This window comes from Eptatretus burgeri, chromosome 13 (assembly GCF_056783735.1).
Source record: "Eptatretus burgeri isolate ZD-2024b chromosome 13, Ebu_testis_v1, whole genome shotgun sequence".
NCBI lineage: Eukaryota > Metazoa > Chordata > Myxini > Myxiniformes > Myxinidae > Eptatretus > Eptatretus burgeri.
Window position 1 is genome coordinate 48029599 of NC_140973.1, and position 21939 is coordinate 48051537.

The window sequence follows — 21939 nt, forward strand, 5'->3', positions numbered from 1 at the left end:
GAAAGTCCCTGTCATGTCCATCTTGTATTCCCCATGTTCCCCGCCCCATCCCTCTCCCTTCCACAGATCTCCTCCTGTCTCTGTTCCCCACTGTTTTGTCCTTCCCTCTCCTGCCCCTCTTGTCTCATGCCCCCTTGCTGTGAGTTGTGTGTTAGCTCTCACACGAGCCTCGACAAGGTATACAAAAAAAAAATAAAAAATTTTTTTTACTCACTCTGTGCGAATTTCACCTGAAGAGAGCACAACGAAAAGCTTTGTGGTTTTCTTTTTATGTGATAATGTACTTCAAAATGTCTTCTGTTTATGTCTAATATACATATATATATATATATATATATATATATATATATATATATATATATATATGTACACTATACATTTACACACACTTACATGGCCAAAAGTATGCTGTGTCGGCTGGGAGGTTGATGGTTTTCATGATAACTCAACGTTGACTGTGGTACAGTTGTCACACAGTCATGCCATCACAGTCATCATTCCAAGCAGATGGCAGATGACCATCTGCGCCAACTTCCGTATCATAGTGACTTGACACCTCCACCGATCTCTGAGTGTCTTCATTGAATTAATGAAAATGGTAACCCGTTCTGTCAAGTTCAGTTTCAATGATAAAATGTATTCTCAGATCGATGGTGCGGCAATGGGATCCCCTCTAGGCCCCGTCTTGGCAAACATCTTTGTTGGTTACTGTGAAAAACGTGCTTTTGCAGATCCACATCGTGGAGTTCAACACTCTATTATTTATCGGTACGTAGATGATATCTTTGCCGTCTATGAGTCAACCTCAGTATGTAAAGTCTTCTTGGCATATCTAAACTCAATCCATCCATCGCAAGAGTTCAACTTCGAGATGGAACGCTCCGACATACTTCCCTTCTTCGAGGTCTTGGATGAGAAATCGACTGACGCTTATAAAACCACAGTCGACTGTAAATCTACTCTTTCCGGACAGTATACTAGGTGGGACTCTTACAATTCCTCGAGACACAAGATTGGATTGATTGGTATCTTGGTCAACGGAGCAAGAAAGATCTGCTCCACAGATAAAGTCCATGCTGAAATTGAGACTATCAAGACTACTCTTCTTGATAATGGGTATCCTAAACAGTTCGTTCATCAATAGATATACTTAAAAATTCCTGAACCCCTCCAAAGAATCCTATAATCAAACCTGGTAAATGTCTGGCATACCTACGTCTACCTTGGAAAGGCAAAGTCTCTCACTTGTTTTAAAACCAGTTCAAACAGACAGTGTACCATTCTTACTAAGCTGTTCAACCACGAGTGATTTCCACCACCCACCGGTTGCTTCCATCAGTCTAAAAAGATGTTCTGCCCACCTCTCATATAAGTAAGATTATTTACGAATTTCAGTGCCAGTGTGATGCTGGATACGTGGGCCACACATCTTTGAGATTGAAGGATTGTATTGAACAACACGTCCCTTTGGGGATCAGACGGGGTCAGTCAACGGAACAGAGACAACCAACTCGGGTTTGTAAGAATGTACACAGTACAACTATTCCTTGTGCCTCTGGAATTGGTCACCATTTACTGAATAATCCTCAGTGTGCAGAGCAATATCGTATTGGCTGGTTTAAAATCCTGAGTCGAGGACACAGTTTAGTTCACCTTCGTGTAATGAGGCCACATTCATCAGGTCAACCAATCACATTTTTTGTAGACAGAAATAATTTGTCCGAACTTTATATCCATTTTGACTACGATGGCTTGACTGTGTGACAACTGTACCACAATCAACGTTGAGTCATCATGAAAACCACCACCCACCCCCCCCCCCACCCACCGACTTGCCCTCAGCTAATTTGCATTACATTTCCACCAGTTTTTTGTTGATTAATCTCCACGTAATCATTATTCATGATGGTTCATTACCACCAACTCATTTTTCAAGATGCTCTATCGTTCCACTAATCAGATAATCCCATCCTTTCTTTCTCTCAATCAATCAACGTTGAGGACATTACATTGTAACTTCACAAAATGAGAGTTTGGTGTTTCTTCTTCATCTGCTTGTGGTTTTATCCAGAGGAGTGCAAGTCAAAAAGCTTTTGTTATGTCTATTTTATTAAAGTGCATATTTAAATTTTGATGTATTAACTTAAGGCCATATTATTTGAAGTTATCACTGATTTCCCAACTGCCCGGATCATCAGCTGGACACCGTTTTTCATCGCGGTTTCAATTCTTTCAGCCCAGAACCTCTCCAAACGGCGGACCCACAACCATGGCCGCCGGTCCACATCAGTTGATTACTCAACATCATTGGACCCATAACCTCAAAGTTGTGTCCAGACAGTCAGTCAACATAGAAAGATGTACAAGAAGAAGTTCCTTGAGAAGGAATGAAGCAACAGGGAGAAGGCAAGAAGAGATACAGTTGGAACTGCTGTGGTCATCAGTTGTCTGCCAAGCAAAAGGACTGGGGGGGAGGGGGGGTTGAGAGGCTGGAGGAGTAATGGTGAGCCAGTGTACAGTTGCACACATAAGCTGGACAGTCAGCACCCCAGGAGCATCCTGCACGAACACCATGACAAAGTGACATTTCTTTATATCTGGCTTTTTCAGCAATGTACATCGTGAATGACCTTTACTACTCCCTTGTTGTGCCTCCCAACCTTAAACTAAACAATAACAGGCTTGTTTGTACGGGATACAGAGCAACAAAATAATAGGCAGGATGGATAAGGTGGAGGTTTCTTTTTGGTTGGGACTGTCCAAACAAAAATAGACCTCTACCCTATATCCATCCTGTCTATTCTTTCGTTGGCTTGTGTCACCATTGTGTACTTTTCATTGTTATCAACTTGTTCGTACTTTTACATCATGAACTTTGTTCAATTTCCTTAACCCACCAACAGCGGTCATGTTAACATGGATTTTTAAAAATCTGGCTTCTAACCAATCATTTTGTTCCACACTACTATCGGGCTCTTCGACCTCCCATTTGAGGAACGGGCATTGAGGAAGGCTTGGACTAGAGTGTGATGATACTTTCCTACCTAGCAGCTCGCATTTTACACCATCGTGGAAATGACTCATGGACTTGAGTTTCACGAGAGTTAAACCACATTCAGAACCCTATCCTCAGCGACGTATTTCATCTCGAGACTCACCGAGTTTTGCACCACGTGGTTTGATGCAGCCCTATTTTCAGTGGCTTTCACTCCTTTCTACCGTGGGACTACTATCATCTAACTCTAACCCCTTTTGGTGAGCAGCTTATTCCCACGGGCACTGGACAATTGTGACACCCGAGTCACTGAGTGGATCGTATTATTTTGTGGACATGACGCCAAATTGTCCCACTAGTGATACTCCACTTCTTGCTTCTTATTGAACTTGTTCTTGTATCCACCCGCACTCAAGCTCATCGGGTTATGAGACACAGCTTAGACTGGACAAAATGATCAACCTTTTGTGGTGAGTAGAAGTCGAGAACTCGATTTTCTACACGTTCAAAAGACCCTTCCCATATCCATTTTCTCAAGACTGCGTGGAGTAAGGTGTTCTATGAACTCTAGTTTTTAAAGTCGATTCACTGTGGATTTTTAGCTGTGGAACTGCCCCCCCCCCCAGCATCATCGAAGTCTTCCAAAAAACACAGAACGTGAACGAACAAGAAGACACACACACACACACACACACACACACACACACACACACACACACACACACACACACACACACACACACACACACACACACACACACACACACACACACACACACACACACACTTCATCATTGCTGTTGTCCTATCCAAACCAATATCCTTGTTGGAATCGATCCGTTGATTTTCCTCTTGCACCCAGCAGCCCATCGCATGGAATACGGTGACTGCAAGATGCAACGAGCAATCCTTCTTCCTCCATCAATTCTCAATGCCATTCCTTCTACCTCTACAGCTTTTGGCATTTTCTTCCAGCAGTTAATGTCATCAGTTGGTCTTAACTTCATACGTTTGAAGCAAGCAAGCCAATTGTACATAATATGAAGCTACTAATAGTTATTATTTTGCTCCAGCAATTACCCATCGGTCGAATGCAAAATTTTCAATGACATTCATGAACGAGACATGAGGGTTTACCTTCATTATTATGCAAAATGACAATCGGTAAACGATTCCGATTAACTGCAGAGTTTGGTATGAGACTATTCATTTGTCAAGTTTAGTTTAATACCAAGAGAGGATGAAATTTATGATGATACATTCACCGATTTGACCTCTTTTCTAAAGAACCACAGAGGAGTGAGATCTTTAATGTATATGATGATTATTGTCATGAAGGAAAGCTTCTAATCCCTGAACTGTGATTAAATGAAAAGCTTTTCTTAATGGGAAAGGTGATAAGGCTTTGTTTGTGTGGAAGTTATTAAATTATAATGCTTGAGACCTGAAAAGGAAATCATGGCAAGCTGGCATCACTATTGATACGCTGCTGCTAACATCCTTCTCATATTATTACTCCTACTACCAAGCCTGGTGTTGGCTTCATGGTTAAAGCCGCTGTCACACCTTGACGATTTAGCCAGCGTATGCCGACGTATGAAAAATTTGTCTAAAACGCTGGCACACGTCGAATACGTATGGGTAAGTTTTGTATACGTTAAGAGCACGCTGGCATACGTCGTAGTCCGCCGAGCTGTTCGACAAATTTTCCATGCTCGAAATTTTTCGACGTATGCCAGCGTACTGCGACGTATGCCAGCGCATGACTCACACGTTCCACATAACGCTGGCCATAAGTTGTAGGCACGTCACGCGATCGTTGACACACGTTACTTGTAAGTTACTCATAAGTCGAAACACGTCGAGGTAATGTTTAGCGTACCCGAAACTTATTTCTAACCTATGAGTAACGTGTTGTAGGCACGTTACGCGATCGTTGACACACGTCGACACACGTTACTTGTAAGTTACTCATAAGTCGAAACACGTCGAGGTGATGGTTAGCGTCAGTGTTTCAGACTCCCTGTTTATTTTTTTTTTTTTCGGTATGACGGTGATGTTGACACTTCCATTTCTAGTGAGGTTATAATATAATTAATAGGTTGCCACTCAACGATTTAAATCATAACCGCACTAGAAATTGAAGTGTCAACATCACCGTCATAAGGAAGAAGAAAAAAAAAAAAAACAACCAGGGAGTCTGAAACACTGACGCAAACCATTACCTCGACGTGTTTTGACTTATGAGTAACTTACAAGTAACGTGTGTCGACGTGTGTCATACGCCGAGTACGTGGAAAAATTTTCAACATGCTGAAAATTTGTCGACGTACTCGGCATACTACGACGTATGCCAGCGTGCTTCAGCGTGCTCTTAACGTATACAAAACTTACCCATAACGTATTCGACGTGTGCCAGCGTATTCAGCAAATTTTTCATACGTCGGCATACGCTGGCTAAAACGTCAAGGTGTGACAGCGGCTTGACACTTCAATGTCTCGTGCGGTTATGATTTGAATCGTCGAGCCGCAGCCAATTAATAGCCTACGCCACGCATAAGTTAGACGTTAGACTATCGTTGCGCATAGGTTGTGAACTCCGACAACACGCTCAGCATTCGTTGATATAAGTAATCTATATGTTATCGAAACGTTCTCTGTACGTTACTAATACGTTATGCATACGTCCAACTCGTTATGAACACGTCCAAAACTGGAAAAAAAAAACATCGATAGTTCAGCGTACGCCAGCGTTTTACATACATTTTGATACCTTGCCATACGCTGGCTAAAACGTCAAGGTGTGACAAGGCCTTTAGGTGGCTGGCTTAAGTTCAAGCCCCTGTGGACCGTTGAAATAACACCAGGTGGGATGACTCAGCCCGTCAGCCTTCCGAGATCAGCGAAATGAGTTCCAGTTTAATGGCAACAGGGGCACTGCATCGGCAACACATCTGCGCTTCCAAAAAAATGATGCAACCAGCAGCTAGTCTGCATATGAAACAACGAAATTCTAACTTTCTCACGTGGCTGACCAGAGAAACGTTTTTGCAGGTCTTTCACCAACCACCTCGTAAAGGCTGTATGCTTCAACAGGTAGAACTTTCACCAACCGCCAAGCTGTATGCTTCAACAGGTAGAAAGAATTTGTAATTAGTTCAAGGTGCCGGCAATAACTTGCCGACTTTTTGCAAAAGACACCGGTGGACCCCAAGAACCGGTCCGAGCAGACGACTACTCAGGCTTTAACACCACTCCACTCTGATGGATGAGTCACACATCAATGCCTCACCCTGGCTGTGAAACACCAGGATGAGAGTTTATAGCTGGGTCAGGATTCCAACCCAAGCTAGACAACGCAGAGGTGATTGTGCACACCTCTTTGTCACCCTGCCAGCATAACCAGCAAAATACGCACTCTCACACAGCGCTGCCGGCCCATGCAGGGAATTGCTGCTTCTCTTAGCAATTGGAAAATGCAGCACGAGGTGCTAGAGATGCCTTGGGCGCATGGTGTGTGTATGTGTGTGTGTGTGTGTGTGTGTGTGTGTGTGCGTATGGTGTGTGTGTGTGTGTGTGTGTGTGCGCATGGTGTGTGTGTGCGTGTGCGTGTGCGTGTGCGTGTGCGTGTGCGTGTGCGTGTGCGTGTGCGTGTGCGTGTGCGTGTGCGTGTGTGTGTGTGTGTGTGTGCCATGTATGATTACACGGGGATGGAGAAAAAGAAAAACAAATTCGTGGTGTCTGTACAAAAAGATTGATGGCACATCAAATGACACGTCTTCGACCAGGCTGCTTCAATTCAGGGAATCAAACGCTGCATGGTCCCAGAAAGGTTGTGGATGGGACAATCAGAAGGGACATCGAACGAAACAACACAAACGGTTGAATCGTATTGATGTGATGTCAAGTCGTTAAATGAAGTAACCCTCAAAAAGAACAGTAATGAGTTCCGTGGAAGGATTTCCCCAAACAGGGACTTACGAACTCATGCGGAATACCGGAATGTTCTGCTGCGGTGATTAGTTAATGTTGATCGAGCAATAGTGTAAGACGCAGCATATTTGGTCACAAAGTTAAGAGTGCAGTAATTGGTCGTTGGAAAAGCTTCTGAAATCTGGCATCAATATGACACGCGCTGTTCATAATGAGCAGATCTTCGGAGTACGTCAGCCAGTTTGAACCAGCAACCCCGCTACCTTACTCCAAATCTTTCTCAGTATTATCTCCTCTCTCTCTCTCATGTGACAAGACGTTTGTGTCTGTGCATGCATTAAAATGTTAAGATATTAGGATGTCAAAATGTTTTATCTTTTAATATAAAACACACGCATACCTTCAACCTTGTAGTGCTTTGTTTCCATGACCACCCTCATCACTCGTTCCCAAACGGTGTGCTTAAACACACACTGGTGGCAGGGGGAAGGGAAACACACACTGGTGGCAGGGGGAAGGGGCACTGGAGAACTACCTTAATATTCAGAACAGTTTCTGAATTAAACTCGTGCAAATAAAACGAATGGAATTTCTAAATACGCAATTACCACTTAATTTCCCCCTTGAAAGTATTCCATAAATTTCCCACCTGTTGAATCAACTTCCACATCCTCTTCGATCTCATTCTTCCCTCCAGGTCTTCAAGACACCTCTTCACCACCAACTCAAATCATCCCCCATCCAAAACCATGATCTTTCCTACACCCGTTAAACCAACCCTGCCCCAAAATTTTGCTTCTGTATCCATCTTGTCCACTGCTTACTTTCTCACCTACCCCTCATCATGACTCATATCTCTTGCTTGGCTGACTGCGTCTATGTTCTCCGTTGGCCCTGCTGTTGGTATTTCCCCTTTCTCTTTCTGCTGTTCCTTTTCTCCTGAAGCATTCAGTGTTCTCGCTCTTGCACGATCCCCAACTATGTATACAAAAAATCCCCAAAATATTTTAAAGTCCCTGAACAGCAAATATGATTCCGCCTCTCACCGTCAAAAACAGCATGCAGCCTCATGGTGTTTGAACCTCAAAGACCCAACTGTACTTTCTCTCCAGCTCAAAAGATGGAGACAAATTCAGTCATCCTCATTGATAGTTAAAATAATGTATTCAAGTACAAGTACATGCGCTTCAAGCAGTGATCACCGTCGACTCAACCTGAGTAAGTCTTCATTATCATGGCATTGTCATCATCGCAAAAGAGAACATAATTTCCTGGAAAGCCTTTTGAATGTGCATTCCCTTGAACTTGGCTTCTGTTTTGGCAAATCCGATACAAATTCGTGACAGTTTAACTCGATTATAGAAACCACCCAACATAATGGCTATACGTAGATAATCATGAAATCACGATGCGTGAGAACGGTGTGCCAGCAGGAAGAGGAAATAGCATGCCTACCTTGACAATTCCAGAATTTGAAACAACATTCTGATGATCGATAAGATTTCTGCATCCACGGGAATGACATTGAAATAAATAAAAATGAGCGACAAACTGTGATCATGATCGCCATTGTTCATGCAAAACATTCATGTGGATTTTGGCAGATGTCCCAAAGTCAATTATGCAGAACATAAAATATTAAAAACTATGCCTTCTGACCTTTGGATGTCCTATGTGATATGCTCCAAGAGGAGTTGGCATCATTAACATGGCTCTCCAGCTTATAAGGAAGACATTGGAAACAGAAAACCCTATTAAGGCTCGAATTAATATTCCTTCTGATAGACTTTAATGGGAAAAGCAAGTATACATAGAGTCAAGATGCAATGTTCCTCATGAAGATGGGAATGAGATGGAACTGCTACTTCCAGAACAAATCGAGAGAAAATGATCACACCAGAAATTACTGTTGGTTTTTGGGAGACATCCCAAAACTGTGCTGTCCTCTGGGCTGGTACCCCTGCCTCACACCTTGCTCAGCAATGACATCGTGGAAACCAAGGCCTTCAAGATCATTGGAATCTCTCACGATGAAGCTGAGACTATGGGCTTATCACTTTGACATCGCAGTAAGGTCGGTGTTCTTTGTCTTCTTCTGTCTCCTTTTTGGTCTTGCACCCTCTGCCCTTTCTGTGCTTTGTCCCCCACTTGCAGGTATCTGCAGGACACACACACACACGGTCCAACCTCAGAGTGAAACTCCTAAAATCCAGTACCACTGCTCACCTCTACTCATTGGTTCCTCTTTTTCCCGACCTTCACCACCATCTCAAATCATTCCCCATCCAAACCATAATCTTTTCTACACCCGTTAAACAATCGCTCCCCCACCACCCTCCCAATTTTTTTATTCTGTATCCATCTTGTCCACTGCTTGCGTTCTCCCCTATACCTCATCGTTACCCGCAACCCTTGTTTGTCTGTCTGTATATTTTCTCCCTCCTCCCTACTCTTGGCATTTCCCCCTTTTGCTGTTCTTTTTGTCATGTTGCGTCCTGATCTACTGTGTCTCACTCTTCCACAAGCCTTGATTGTGTGTACAAAACAAACAAACAAAAAACGATATTGTCTGTCATTCTCACCACAAACACAATGTATCAATCCACCACAAATAATAAATCTATACCAATTTGGATGCAAAAGAGTTGCATTTCATATCTCAGAGCAGGGAAAAGAAGCAAAGGTCTGAATTTTCAATCTTTTTTGTTTTTTTGGAAAATGCTGTTCAAGAGAAAAAAATGAAAATGGAAATACAAAGCAGGCACAGCGGTTAGCCTTTGGTCCATTATTCTTCAGGCACAACCACAGCCCTGGCACATCTGCCTAATGCAGATGTCAAATGCAAGATAAACCCAAAGCAGGAAATGTGTCAAGATACCGTCCAATAATAGAAAGACTCTTTTTGAACAGAGGCAGTCGACGTCGCGCCCCTGCTGACGCATCAGAAAGGTAAACCTGCTATCAGGATTACCCACTGCTCTACCCCAAAAGCTAAAGCTCATTTGCAGACAAACAAAAAAAAGTAGATGGTATTCATGGAATACATACCCTGCCCTGCGCAGTCTTGATGACGTGCAAGGCAACTCTTCTGTTTTGGGGTTTTTTTAAATCTCTGGGCAATATGCTTTGTTTAATTCACCATGCAAGTTGTAAGAGGGTGGGCATCATCCAAGTAATATGTGCTATATAAAATGCTCATGTAACATGTAGTAAAGTTTAAATTTCCTCTGTTGAACAGTTTTCGATGTACGCCATTAACAAAATGCAGACATGTACAACATACATACGTATGACTTACGCCATACGTACAGAGACATGACAGAAGTAAATAAACACCTTAAATTTATTCATTTCATCTGTATAAAGTGAGTTTTACTTAGTAATTTGTCCAAATATTCAACTATTTATTTGCAAAAACGAGTTCCTGGGTCGTCTATGACAATTAACTATGCCTCGAACCCAGGGAGCACACAAACTTTCCGATTTTCAAAGAGGACGAATTGTTGGCCAATTGGAAGGTGGAGTCAGCCAGCGTCAGATAGCTCAGAACATTGGCATTCCACTTTCTATGGTCAATCAGGTGATTGTGCAATTCACCAGCGAAGGCAAGGAAATCCACAGCTTCCCGTTCTGGTTGACCTGAGCTCTCAGAAAGGTGCCTTTGAGTTGTCAAGCGGTCCATTAAGAAAACTCCCCGTTTCAAGGCAGCAGATGTTGAAGAGGAGGTCTAAGTTAGCTCATGAACTCCCATGCGGTACCTTCATCAACTGGGCTACTATGGGCGAGTAGTTAGGAGAAAACCTCTTCTTCGACCAGCCAACATTCACAGGAGAAAGAAGTGGGCTGACGAGATGGCCAACAAACCCTTGGAGTTTTGGGAAACTCATTTTTTCAGATGAGCCCCAATTTGTTCAATTTTCTGACAGTGGACACGTGTGGGTCTGGAGACTGGTCCCAGTCAGGAGTTCTCTTTGAACTGATTGCAGCCAACTGTCAAACACGGTGGTTTTTCAGTGATGGTGTGGGGAGCAATCTGGAACACCAATCGGTCAGAGCTTGTGGAGTGTGTTGGCAACATCAACTCTACGATACATTTCTATCCTTGAGGATGGACTTCTCCCCGTCTTCTCCACTCGTCAGATGGCTAAAAACAACACTCTGTTCATGGAAGATGGAGCTCCATGCCACACTGAAAAAACGACCAAAGAATGGCAGAACAGAAATGGGATGAAGCAACTTCCATGGCCAAGTCAGTCTCCTGACCAACCCTTCTTGGCCATATTGGATCGAGCTGTGCAGAAAGAGTCCAGGAAACCAACATCATGGACAGAATTGCGAAACCTTTTGCATGAAGTCTGGGCAGAAATCGCACAAGAGAAAAATTTGGAACTCGTTCTATTTCTGTAAGAGTAAAAGCATTGAAATCTGCAAATGGCAAGTCTACAAAATACTAGTGCATGTATTAAAATGGATCAAATGTTCTTCAAATGTTAAATAAATTCTGTAAAAATCATGGTGTCCATTGACTTCTGTCATGTCTCTGTATGTACGCCATTGATCGCATAACTCTGCTTTTCACTTCGCGGGCGCATGGTAACTAGAATGGCATCTGGTAGAGTGCATACCTCTGCCAAGCTGAACAGGTTAGCTTTTGTATCCCACTAATAGACCTAATCTGGATCCAGAAATGAACCAAAATCTAATCTGCTTGTTCTTGTCATCCAACCAACTCATCCACCAAGTTTTGTCATAACCCATCTACTACTTTTTGAGATATTGTGCATTATATCGATTTTGCCATAACTCATTGGTGAACAATCACTGCAAAAACGATAGTATCCAAATCTGGGTCCGGATCTTCAGAAAAATATAATCAATTCATCCTTGTTGCACACCCAACCTATCTACCAAGTTTCGTCCGAATCCATCCATAACCTGTTGAGATATCCTGCTCATAGACAGACAGACAGACAGACAGACAGACAAACAGGGGTGAATAGATAACCTCCATCGACCTTCGGTGGTGAATGTAACAATAAAAACATGCCGACTGTCCACAATCGATCATAATCATTCACTTCATCTAAAAACTCATGAAAAGCAAAATGCAACTATTACAGTTCACTCAATGATCAAGGACTCCAGAAAAATACAAAACAGGTCCTGCTCATTGGTCAAACCCTTTAATGCACAGTTCCATTAACATGGAATGATTTAACATCTCACACAACAGCGATACAAATAGAATTTTCTCAGCAGTCAGTAACATTATGCCCCTAGATATCTTCTCACGCCATGACCATAAGCGAAGTACATGATTATTGTGATGGTGTGTCTTTTTGTCAGCAGAATAAATGGATAAAGAACACATCTCGAATGGCCACAACGCTTCGTATTGTGAATATATCAGACTCGTTCAACTTTGAGCTCACAAAGAAAAAAAAATATATATATATATATATATATATATATATATACATATATATATATATATATATATATATATATATATATATATATATATATATATATATATATATTGTTGCGAATTCGCGCCCGCCGGCGTGCGGACGGCCACGTGACTCAAATCGCGGCACGTCGCCCACCGGACGGACAATTCAGTCGTGACCCTCTCGGACCAACGCCGGGAGCGAGTCACGGGCGGGGGTTTAACCTCACCACGATCGTGCCAATTTCCCACCCGCGCAGGATAGGGTCGCTCGCCAAATTCGATCTACCTAAGTTCCTGCGCGAATGGTCGACCGGGCGATCGCACCTCGCCGCAGGTCGACTCCGGACACGGGCCGCTTGGGCGGCCCGTTCCGTGCTATCGGGATAACCGAGTGGTGTTATCGCCGACCTGGACGGTTCAGATTAATTACCAGGCGTATTAAGCCCACTACGAACCCTTTATGTGAAGCAGGATGGAGGGTCAATAAAGAAAAGATGAAACGAAATGGGAAAACAGTTGACACAATGCACAATTATTACGCGACACACGGAAAGCACACATATACAGCCAAACAGTCAAAATGCACATATAGCAATTAAAACAAAAGCAACAATGCAGAGATACAACCGAATAAGACCGACACACAGCAACACTTAAACAGTTCTACTTTACAGACGGCGCCAACACACATACATACAAAAACCCCGAAAAGAAAATGGTGACTTCCCTTTGGGCCGTCGAGTCCCTCTCCCACGTCCATCGAAGTGGTCGCGCCTGGCTGCGACTCCATGCCCTGGCGTGGTAGGTGAGACCTCTCCGGCATTCCTCGCGCCAGCACGTGTTGGCCGCTCGACGCCACGGACGGGGTTTCCGGCGCTATCCCAGCGCGGATAGAAGGGGGGGGGGGGCGGGGGAACATAGTTGCTCGAGGTCGCGGTGTGTGGAATGGCAGACGCTCAGTCCCGCCAGCGGGGTCTCGGGACCGCCCCACAGAAGACCAGGTCAGCGGCCACCACAAAGAGAAGAGCGAGCCAGAAGAGCAGAAGAGGACGAAGAGAGCAAGAGCACCACCACAAGCGCTCCGCCCGCATCAGACTTTAATAGCCCGGGGCTCCACCCTTCACTCAGCCCCCGTTTTCAGCTCTGCCTCCCCTCGAGCTTCTTGGAGAAGCTTCTCGAAGGGGGCGTGCCATCACGCTTTCCCTCCACCCCGCTCCGTCCGGGGGCCGAGGGAGTCAGTTTTTGGCTTGGAGCCAGAGCATTATTCCCCCAAAAAGAGGCCCCCACCTTTTCTCACCTTTGACCTGCATCGCTCTTCCACCATTCCAAAGCATGAGGAAGTCAGACTGGAAAAACAGGCGGGAAAAATCCACGCGCCATCGTTGTGCCTTCTTCTTTCCCTCCTTGCGTTCTCGACGGTTTCCAACGTGGAAACCGTCGTAGTGTGGACTGTGGAGGATGGCATTCATCAGCGGGGGTTGTGGTGAAGATGGTGGTGGTTGTTGTGAGGGTAATTGTAGCACGGTTGGCATTGTGGCATAGTTGGTGGCGGTTGTTGTTTGCGTGGAGGTTTCTCGTTTAAAATAACAATAGAAAAAGAAAAACGGCTATCTCAAAGGATCGCAGCCCGAATGAATCACATAAATTCCCTCCAGACAACGGATTTGGGCTAACTACACATGTACTTAAGAGATATCTCACCTACGGGACCTGAATGGTGGTTTGCGAATTTCCACAGCCGTAACAATGTGTGTGTGTGTGTGTGTGTGTGTGTGTGTGTGTGTGTGTGTGTGTGTGTGTGTGTGTGTGTGTGTGTGTGTGTGTGTGTGTGTGTGTGTTGGCGTAGCGAAGAATACTCGTCAGCAGAATGCTCCTTTTCACTTTATTTTGAGGGCTGTTGATGGAGGATATACTGTGCTGGCCATTGAATCCTATTCCATGGGCTCTTGCAGATATTGATGGAAGCCATAAGAAAACAAACAAAGCATCTCTGACCAAGTTTCCAGAAGTAAAATGTGCGAGTTTTGACACTTCCATCATCAGCTGCTGCGGTAATTGGTGGGATGAGTTTGCTGCAAAAAAAACTCTCAATGAAGAGCACCTCACCTTCTCTGATCTCTTTCTCATTCAGTGCCTGTGCAGCAAGCCTAATGCATCAGAAGTGCATTTGTTCTACGATGACGATAAGGATACCTCCATCAAGGACATGGAGACGGGTGCGAGAGGTGATGCTCATGAAATCTCATACTGGGTCATTCCATCACAGGCGATAAGGAAATGCTCAGCTCCTCCTCCACAAAGCAGAAGCTCATCACATTATTTAGAGTTTAGAGGAATGAGCTACTAATCCAGAGAGACTGAAGATGATGGAGGGGCACTCAGTGTTTGTTACTGATGGAACTTGCAGCCGCCATACCAATGAAACAGGCAATAAGATTTTAAAATTTTATTCTTCGGTCTTCCTCTGCATCCCTCCACATTAGACTTATAGAGTCTTTTCACCAACCTGTCACCATCCAACCTCTCCATATGGCCAAACCACTTTAGGACACTTCTCCCTGAGCTCATGCTGATATCCACATTGCACCCCACGAACCACAACAGTCTGTGTTTCTCCTCATTCTGCTCTGCCTATTCCAGGTGTTTGGTATGCCCGCTCTATGCTCCACTCAAGAGGAGGCCGATAATCGACTGCTGCTACACACGCAGTTTGCCATTCGTTCTGGCTGGACTGAAGTCGTAGTTGTAGCGGACGACATGGATGTGATGATTCTACTCATCATATACTATCGTGACGTAGGGGGCAGATTATATATATATATATATATATATATATATATATATATATATATATATATATATATATATATATATATATATAATGCCAAGGTGCTGCAGATATGGCAGCAAAGAGGAACGATGTCAGGTTGATGTCAACCACATTGGTACATTCTTGGTGCATCAATGCCAAATCCATGTGTGGAGTACATGCACTCACTGGATGTGACTTCATCTCAGTATTCGCAGGCCAAGGCAAGCTCAAAGCCCTCAAACTTGTCCAGGCGGTATGATATCAGCAGCTGTTCTCATCGCTGGGGTCAGAGTGGGAGCTGAGTGAGGACCAATTTAAACTGCTCAAGGAATTCACGTGCCGGATGTATTCTGCAGTGAACAAGCTGTGCTTTTCTATCTACACAGCCAATCAGGCAGACCTGCGAGCCAAGTCAGGCAGCCTACCATCAAGTGACAACCCTCTTCATCAACAACGTATGCGAGTGAATTACATCACAGCCATCTGGAGGCGGTGGAGCGAGAAAGATGCAGATGTGCCTTCTGTTGGATATGGTTAACAGATGGATATGGCTGGCATATGTATGGATGACATGTCAGCCAGCGCAACCTGATGTTCTTCACATGATTGTTTGTGACTGCAAGGATGAATGTGTGGCACCATCCTGTCCATGTGCAGCTGCTGGAATTGCATGCATTGACATGTGCAAACAACAGGCCTGTGGTAACTTTGAGGAAGTCTTTGAAGATGATGAGGATGATTCAGATGATGACATGTGATGAGCAGCTTAATTGCTGAGAGATTCTACATAGACAGTCATGAGCGAAATGGTTATCCATTTCAAGTATCTCATTTTCTGTTATTTGGCTTCAATAGAGCCCAATGTATTTTTATAAATTAGGTTAATATATTATTATTTGTATAAATTGTTAAAGTTTGACCTTGACAACGATATCTGAAGGTCACGGTACCTATTCCAATGGACCGGGCACCCTCAAAACTATGCAAAGCGATACCAAGATCATGTTTGAAGGTTGTTTAGAAGTTGAGATATTCTCCTTTGCTTATTTTCGATATTGGTTTCCCCAAAACAGTACTGGTTGCTATACTGACCCCAAAATGACAAAATGCTACATTTCCCAAACGGCCCCTCATAATTTTTAGAAACTATGGGATATGGCTTTCATAAAAAGTGGGTCCCCCTTTGTGCCTCAATCTGGTAATTTCAACCCCAATGGACCAAGGACTAAAGGGAGCGAGTGTTTCTAGTAGAAGAAACCTGCAATCTCTACATACTGGGAACATGCATGCAGAGAGTTAGTTCACTTCTAAAATATATAATCCAAATTAAATGACAAAACAACCATGACCGAGAAAATAATCATTACAGTGCAAGCTATCCACTCCCTCAATTGCATTATCATGGGTGACACTGCAGAAGTTTTTTTTTTTTGTAAGGAAAAATGAGATTTTGCTGGGGGGAGGGGGTGGTGGTGGTCCAGGGGTATGCTCCCCATGAAATTTTGAAAAATTGATGTCAAAATATGCATTTTTGGGGTGATCCTGTCCATATTCCGACAACAACCAAAAAAACTATGCAAATGAAAGCGATATTTGGGGAAGAATTATTTTTATTTTATGGGGAAGAACCTGAACATTCATTGCTGGAGCTGAGTGTTGGCTTAACAGTTAGGGTGGCAGCTTAAGATCTTCGGGTCTTGATTTTGAGCCCCTCTCCTGCTGTTGAATTAACACCAGGCGGGTTGACTCAGTCCATCATTCTTCCGGGGTTAGCAAAATGAGTAACAGGGGGCACTGCAGCAGCGGGTACTGCATCAGCATTGGCCAGCGGTCGGAGTAGTGAACATATAAGTGACGGGAATATGTCTGAAAGGAGTAAAAATGCCAAGGTATTCAGCTGAATAACCCTCTGGAACCCAGGAATGTTCATGAAAGGCAGGAATGTTCATGAAATATCCAAGAAGAAATCGACTCCAAACTCTGACGAGCTTCACCAACCCACATAAGGTAACGTGAGATGTGCAAGGTGCCACAAAGGCAAAAAAGAACTCTTTACACACAAGCCACAAGAAGGTGCCAATATTAAGAGAAGTATCATTACCAGCGAAACACCACGGTAACGGTTGCCCTTTTCAGCAAAACACCAGGCACAGATCTCTGTGGAGTGGAATGGGTTAATAAACGAATCAGCATATCAGAATATCACTTGAATTCCCTATAATCGTGGCATGCCTTTCCAATGATGAACATATGGAAACCTTCATATAATATGGGTCGTTACAAAAATATGGATTTCTGTAAAAGACGGAAGGAGTGTCACCCATGCATTATAGTTCTTAATACAGAGATACCTTGATGGAAGCATTAAAAACTTGGTTATGGTTGGATTTTACACAATGGTTTAATCAAGAACAAACTCAAACAGAACAGAACAGACTAAAAAGGAAGCTTTAATGCATTTATTCACAAGAAATCAAATTGTACAAGCGCCAATCATAAGGCAAAGTATTGATCAATCGGGCAAACTGTTAAATGGTTTGTAAAATCTGTTCTTGCTGATGGCAGCTTGGCTGCCGGGTAGCAATCACTTCTTGGAAGCACAGCTGTGCTGCTGATGCTGTGCCTTCTACCAGTACACTGGTACTCATTTTGCTGACCTCAGAAGGATGACAAGCTGAGTCAACCCCACTTGGTGTTAATTCAGTGGAAAACAGGGCTCAAACTCAGGATCCTAAACTCCAGTCAACCACCCTAACCACCAAGCCAATACCAGGCTTGGTCTGTAAAATGAACAGACGACAAAGAAAAATATAAAGTAGATTCAAATTTTAAATGTGCTACTGAAAAAGATAATGAGCATGTAGGGCTACCTGTAGAAGATGTGCGAGTCAGTGACCTCCTTGTTTAAGACGGAACAATGATTTGGTGATTGTTTAGTGGGGTGGGGTGGACGTCGTTTTTCCCGTTTGCTGAAAGTCAAAAAAAATGCAATGGCCTAAATTAATGATTTCCCACCAATTAAATAACATTGTTTGAACTTTACGCAAAAGAAAGAGATGATTCGCAAAAAAAATTTGGCAGCTGATCTCCAAAAAAAAACAACAAAAAAAAAAGAAAAAAGCAAATTGTGTTTGTGCAATCTGTCTGGGCTGGTAGGACAGCCTCGAGGTATGCACACTCACCTCTAAGCTGTTTAGCCTTGGTCTGAATAAAATGTCACCCTCGTGTTTAACACAGGCAGGGGGATTCATCAATGTGTGTGCTGTCCCTCAGATGGAAGTGACGCTGAGCATCCTGTCTGCGAGCATTAGTTCTGGGATGTTAAAGATTCCATGGAGTCTTTCACAAAGAGGAAATGGATTATCACCACCAGCACTGAACAAATCACAAATTCCTACTCACCTACAAGGAACACCGCAGCAGCAACACAGTCACACACCCCTCCCCCCTCTCTAGCAAATTATGCTACAATAAACAATTACAATAATTTGTAATTTGACCAGGGTATCAGCACACGAGGGCCTCCTCTTTTCAAAATTAAAAAAAAAAAATATATATATATATATATATATATATATATATATATATATATATATATATATATATATATATATATATATATGCGGTGGAAAAGCCAACATCCACGAGAAAATGCTGGGTGGTGATGTCCTAATGGGGAAAAAAAAACACAACTGGATGGCAGTTTCCAGTCAGGCTTGGGATCAAAACTCAAAGTTCAAAACTTCAAAACTGGGAAAGTTCAAAGGGAAGTGTGCTACATCAGAGTTACACCATTGGCACACCTACAAGATCAAAATAAAGTTAAAAGATAAAAATAAATAAAAAAGAAGAGAGAAAAGTGACACGACAGTTCAAAAGCCATGGATGAGGTGGAAAGGGGAGGGGGGGGTTATGCTCTCATATACTAGCAAACATAATACTCATGCCCAGAAAGTTAAACTTCAGAAAATAGACATGACACGTGACACCGATGGATACTGGTATGAAAGAATTATTAATTTTTTGCACATTAAGCACAAGAGATAAACAATTTATTGAAGCTCCAACAATGAAACAAACCAGACTCCAAATAATATACACTGTTCTTTTGCACGCACTTCAGGAAGGCATTTTATGCAGTGCCACCGTCAGGTCATCTTGCCTTCGAATCAGAATATTCCTGCCAAAGTGAACCGTTGTTAAGTAAACAAAACAAGTTAGGCTGAGTATGGGGGTTGGGGTTGTGGGGCAAGGAATACGAGCAAATAATTTCTATATTTTGTAGTTTTACTGTAAAGTGCACATTTGGCCTTAGCACAACCCTTTCCCAAAGAAAAACAATAACAGTAAAATGTTAACGTGTCTCATGATGACAAAGGAAAATAAAACAATGAGCCATCTACATATCATGTACAAAGGAGAGGAGTGCGTCGTTTAGAAAGAGTAGTTGCAGGGAAAAAATAACCTGAAAACTAAAGGAATAAGAATGAATGGGAGAGAATGGAAGAAAAGGGAAAAGATACTGCTCAGATCGGAGTAAAATAAATGGATGGGGGTGGGGGGGGGGAGGGAGAGAGGGAGAGCACCAAATTTTTCATTTTTTCACATTGACTCTGATTCAAAATATTTGATACAAAAGGTGTCATCCAGATTGTACATCCAAAGGGAGTGAGCTGTCAGGATAAATTCCTCAAACTCTGCAATTGCCAAGTTGGCCAGCTTAGCATTCCCATTTGAACCCGTTGTTAAAACCCGGATACAAGTATTTGTCCATTGTCTGCTATTGCCCATCTTTTGTAAGCCCAGGCAGATGGACAAAATAAACTTGGAGAATAAAATTTCATACCTAACAATTTTGAGCGAAAAAAAACAAATGCACCGATTGATAGAAAACGAGTAACATCAAAGTCTACATGTTTAACCAGTAGTACTATCCTTTAAAGATAATGTATTTGCATTGGCATATTTCCAAACAGAGATAGGTAATGCACTGCCAACGGTGGGGGGGTAGTTAATCCAAGAATTCAGCAGCGCCAAAAAAGGTGGCTAGTGTGGGACAAAAGGACAGGAAGCGATGGGGCCAAATCGAGCAAACAGATTGGGGAAGGGGGGACAGAATTTAGCAAGCAGGGGGTGGGAGCAAATTGAGTAAGTAGGAAGGCGGGGGGGGGGGATGAGCAAGCGGGCATATCGAGTTCGAGGAGGGGGGGGGCAAGTCAAGCAGGCGGGGGACCAAATCGAGAAAGATGAGTGAACTCTTCCACGACGAAGCTGGGTCTATGGGCCGATCACAGAAAGGTCAGTGGTCTCTCTCTGTCTTCTACCACCTCCTTCTTAGTATTGCATCATCTAGTCTTACCGTGCTTTACAACCACCCCCCCATGGTTTATGCAGGATGCACGTGTACGCGGTCCACAATAAACCTCCTTCTGGTGAAACTCCCAAAATCCAGAATCACTGCTTACCTCCACTCATTCGTTCCTTTTCCTTCCACCCCCTTGTGAAAGCAACTCCAATATTCTCTTCAATCCCATTATTCCCTCAAAGTATTCAAGACAGCTGTTCACCACCTCATCAGATCACCACCTCCCCTTCCATCCAAAACCATGATCCTTTGTACCCCGTTTACCCGCCCATCCCACCCCCCGCCAAGCCCACCTCCTCTCAAATTTAGTTTTTCCTTCCTGAGATTTAGTTCAGTATCCATCTTGTCCACCCCATGCGTCTCCCCCGGCCTAACACTTTTTCCTCCGGACACTCATTTTTGTCCATGTCTCCCTGTATTTTGGCCTTCAACCCGGCTGCTGGCGTTCCCTCCCTCACGCTGTTGTTCCTTTTTTTTCTGTTGCGTCCTGATCCATGCAGTATTCTAGTTATCTCATCATCCACCTTGGATAAAATACAAGGGGAACCAAATTAAAAAAAGCTGGGGTGGGAGAGTGGAGGTGGGGGAGCGAGCAAGGTGAGGGTGGGCAAAGCGAGCAGGCATGGAGGGGGGGAGGGGGTGTGGCAGCAAAGTGAGTAAGCAGGGAATATTTGTGTTGTACTTCTTACCCTGCTTCAGATTCAAGGCAGATGACAGGAACATCAGATGCATCTCCAGACAGCTTTGATGCATGTGCAGCTAACTCGGTCACCACCCCTGCATGTCGGTCTGTCAATGTTCCACGACCTGATACACACACATACCAGCAAACATCAGTCTGGCACTATGACAGAGCAGTGCCTCATTTCAAAACTAGAATGGGCACTCGGTAGAGCGCATACCTTCGCCTCCGCTACTTTTTTGTTCTTGGCATGAGAGTGGGGGGAACAGAACAGTGAACATTTTGGTGTTGGTTTCATGCAAATCGGTTTTGATTTGACCGTGTTATGACAAAAACCGCATATTTTGAACGGTCGTGAACCCACTGACCTTTGACCTCCAACCGCTAACAAGGGTAATGACGTAATTGTGTCATGTCGCTCATCACAAGATTGGGCAATGAATTCTGAACATTTTGGCATCGGTTGCATGCCAATTAGATCAAAATTGACCGCGCTATGGTAGAAATACGAATTTGACCTTTCCGTGACCTTGACCTTGACCTTTGACCCGATCGCTCCCAAAATCTAATCAAATGTTCCTTGGATAATAACCCATCATCCCACCAAATTTCAAGCGATTTGGTCTAAAACCTTCTGAGTTATGCGAATAACAAACAAACACACACATATTCACAAATAAATAAATGAATAAATACACAG

The 21939-nt window shown here is 43.4% G+C and overlaps 1 protein-coding gene across 4 annotated transcripts in view; it reads right to left on the reverse strand.

Moving 5' to 3' along the window:
• Nucleotides 1-21939, reverse strand: part of LAMTOR5 (late endosomal/lysosomal adaptor, MAPK and MTOR activator 5) — a 52840-nt gene that overhangs the window by 21670 nt on the left and 9231 nt on the right. For 2 of the 4 annotated variants that reach the window (XR_015050758.1, XR_015050757.1), the window contains exons 3-5: nucleotides 21247-21364; nucleotides 7578-9086; nucleotides 7329-7401 (exon numbers count right to left, since the gene is read on the reverse strand). Coding sequence is in view for 2 of the 4 variants with exons in the window: in XM_085852362.1 (XP_085708488.1) it covers nucleotides 8954-9086; nucleotides 21247-21364 (251 nt within the window). In the remaining 2 variants the exon portion in view is untranslated. Of the gene's footprint in view, nucleotides 1-7328; nucleotides 7402-7577; nucleotides 9087-17636; nucleotides 19373-21246; nucleotides 21365-21939 lie in introns of those variants that run through there. The other 2 variants (XM_085852362.1, XM_085852363.1) reach the window with 2 other exon arrangements.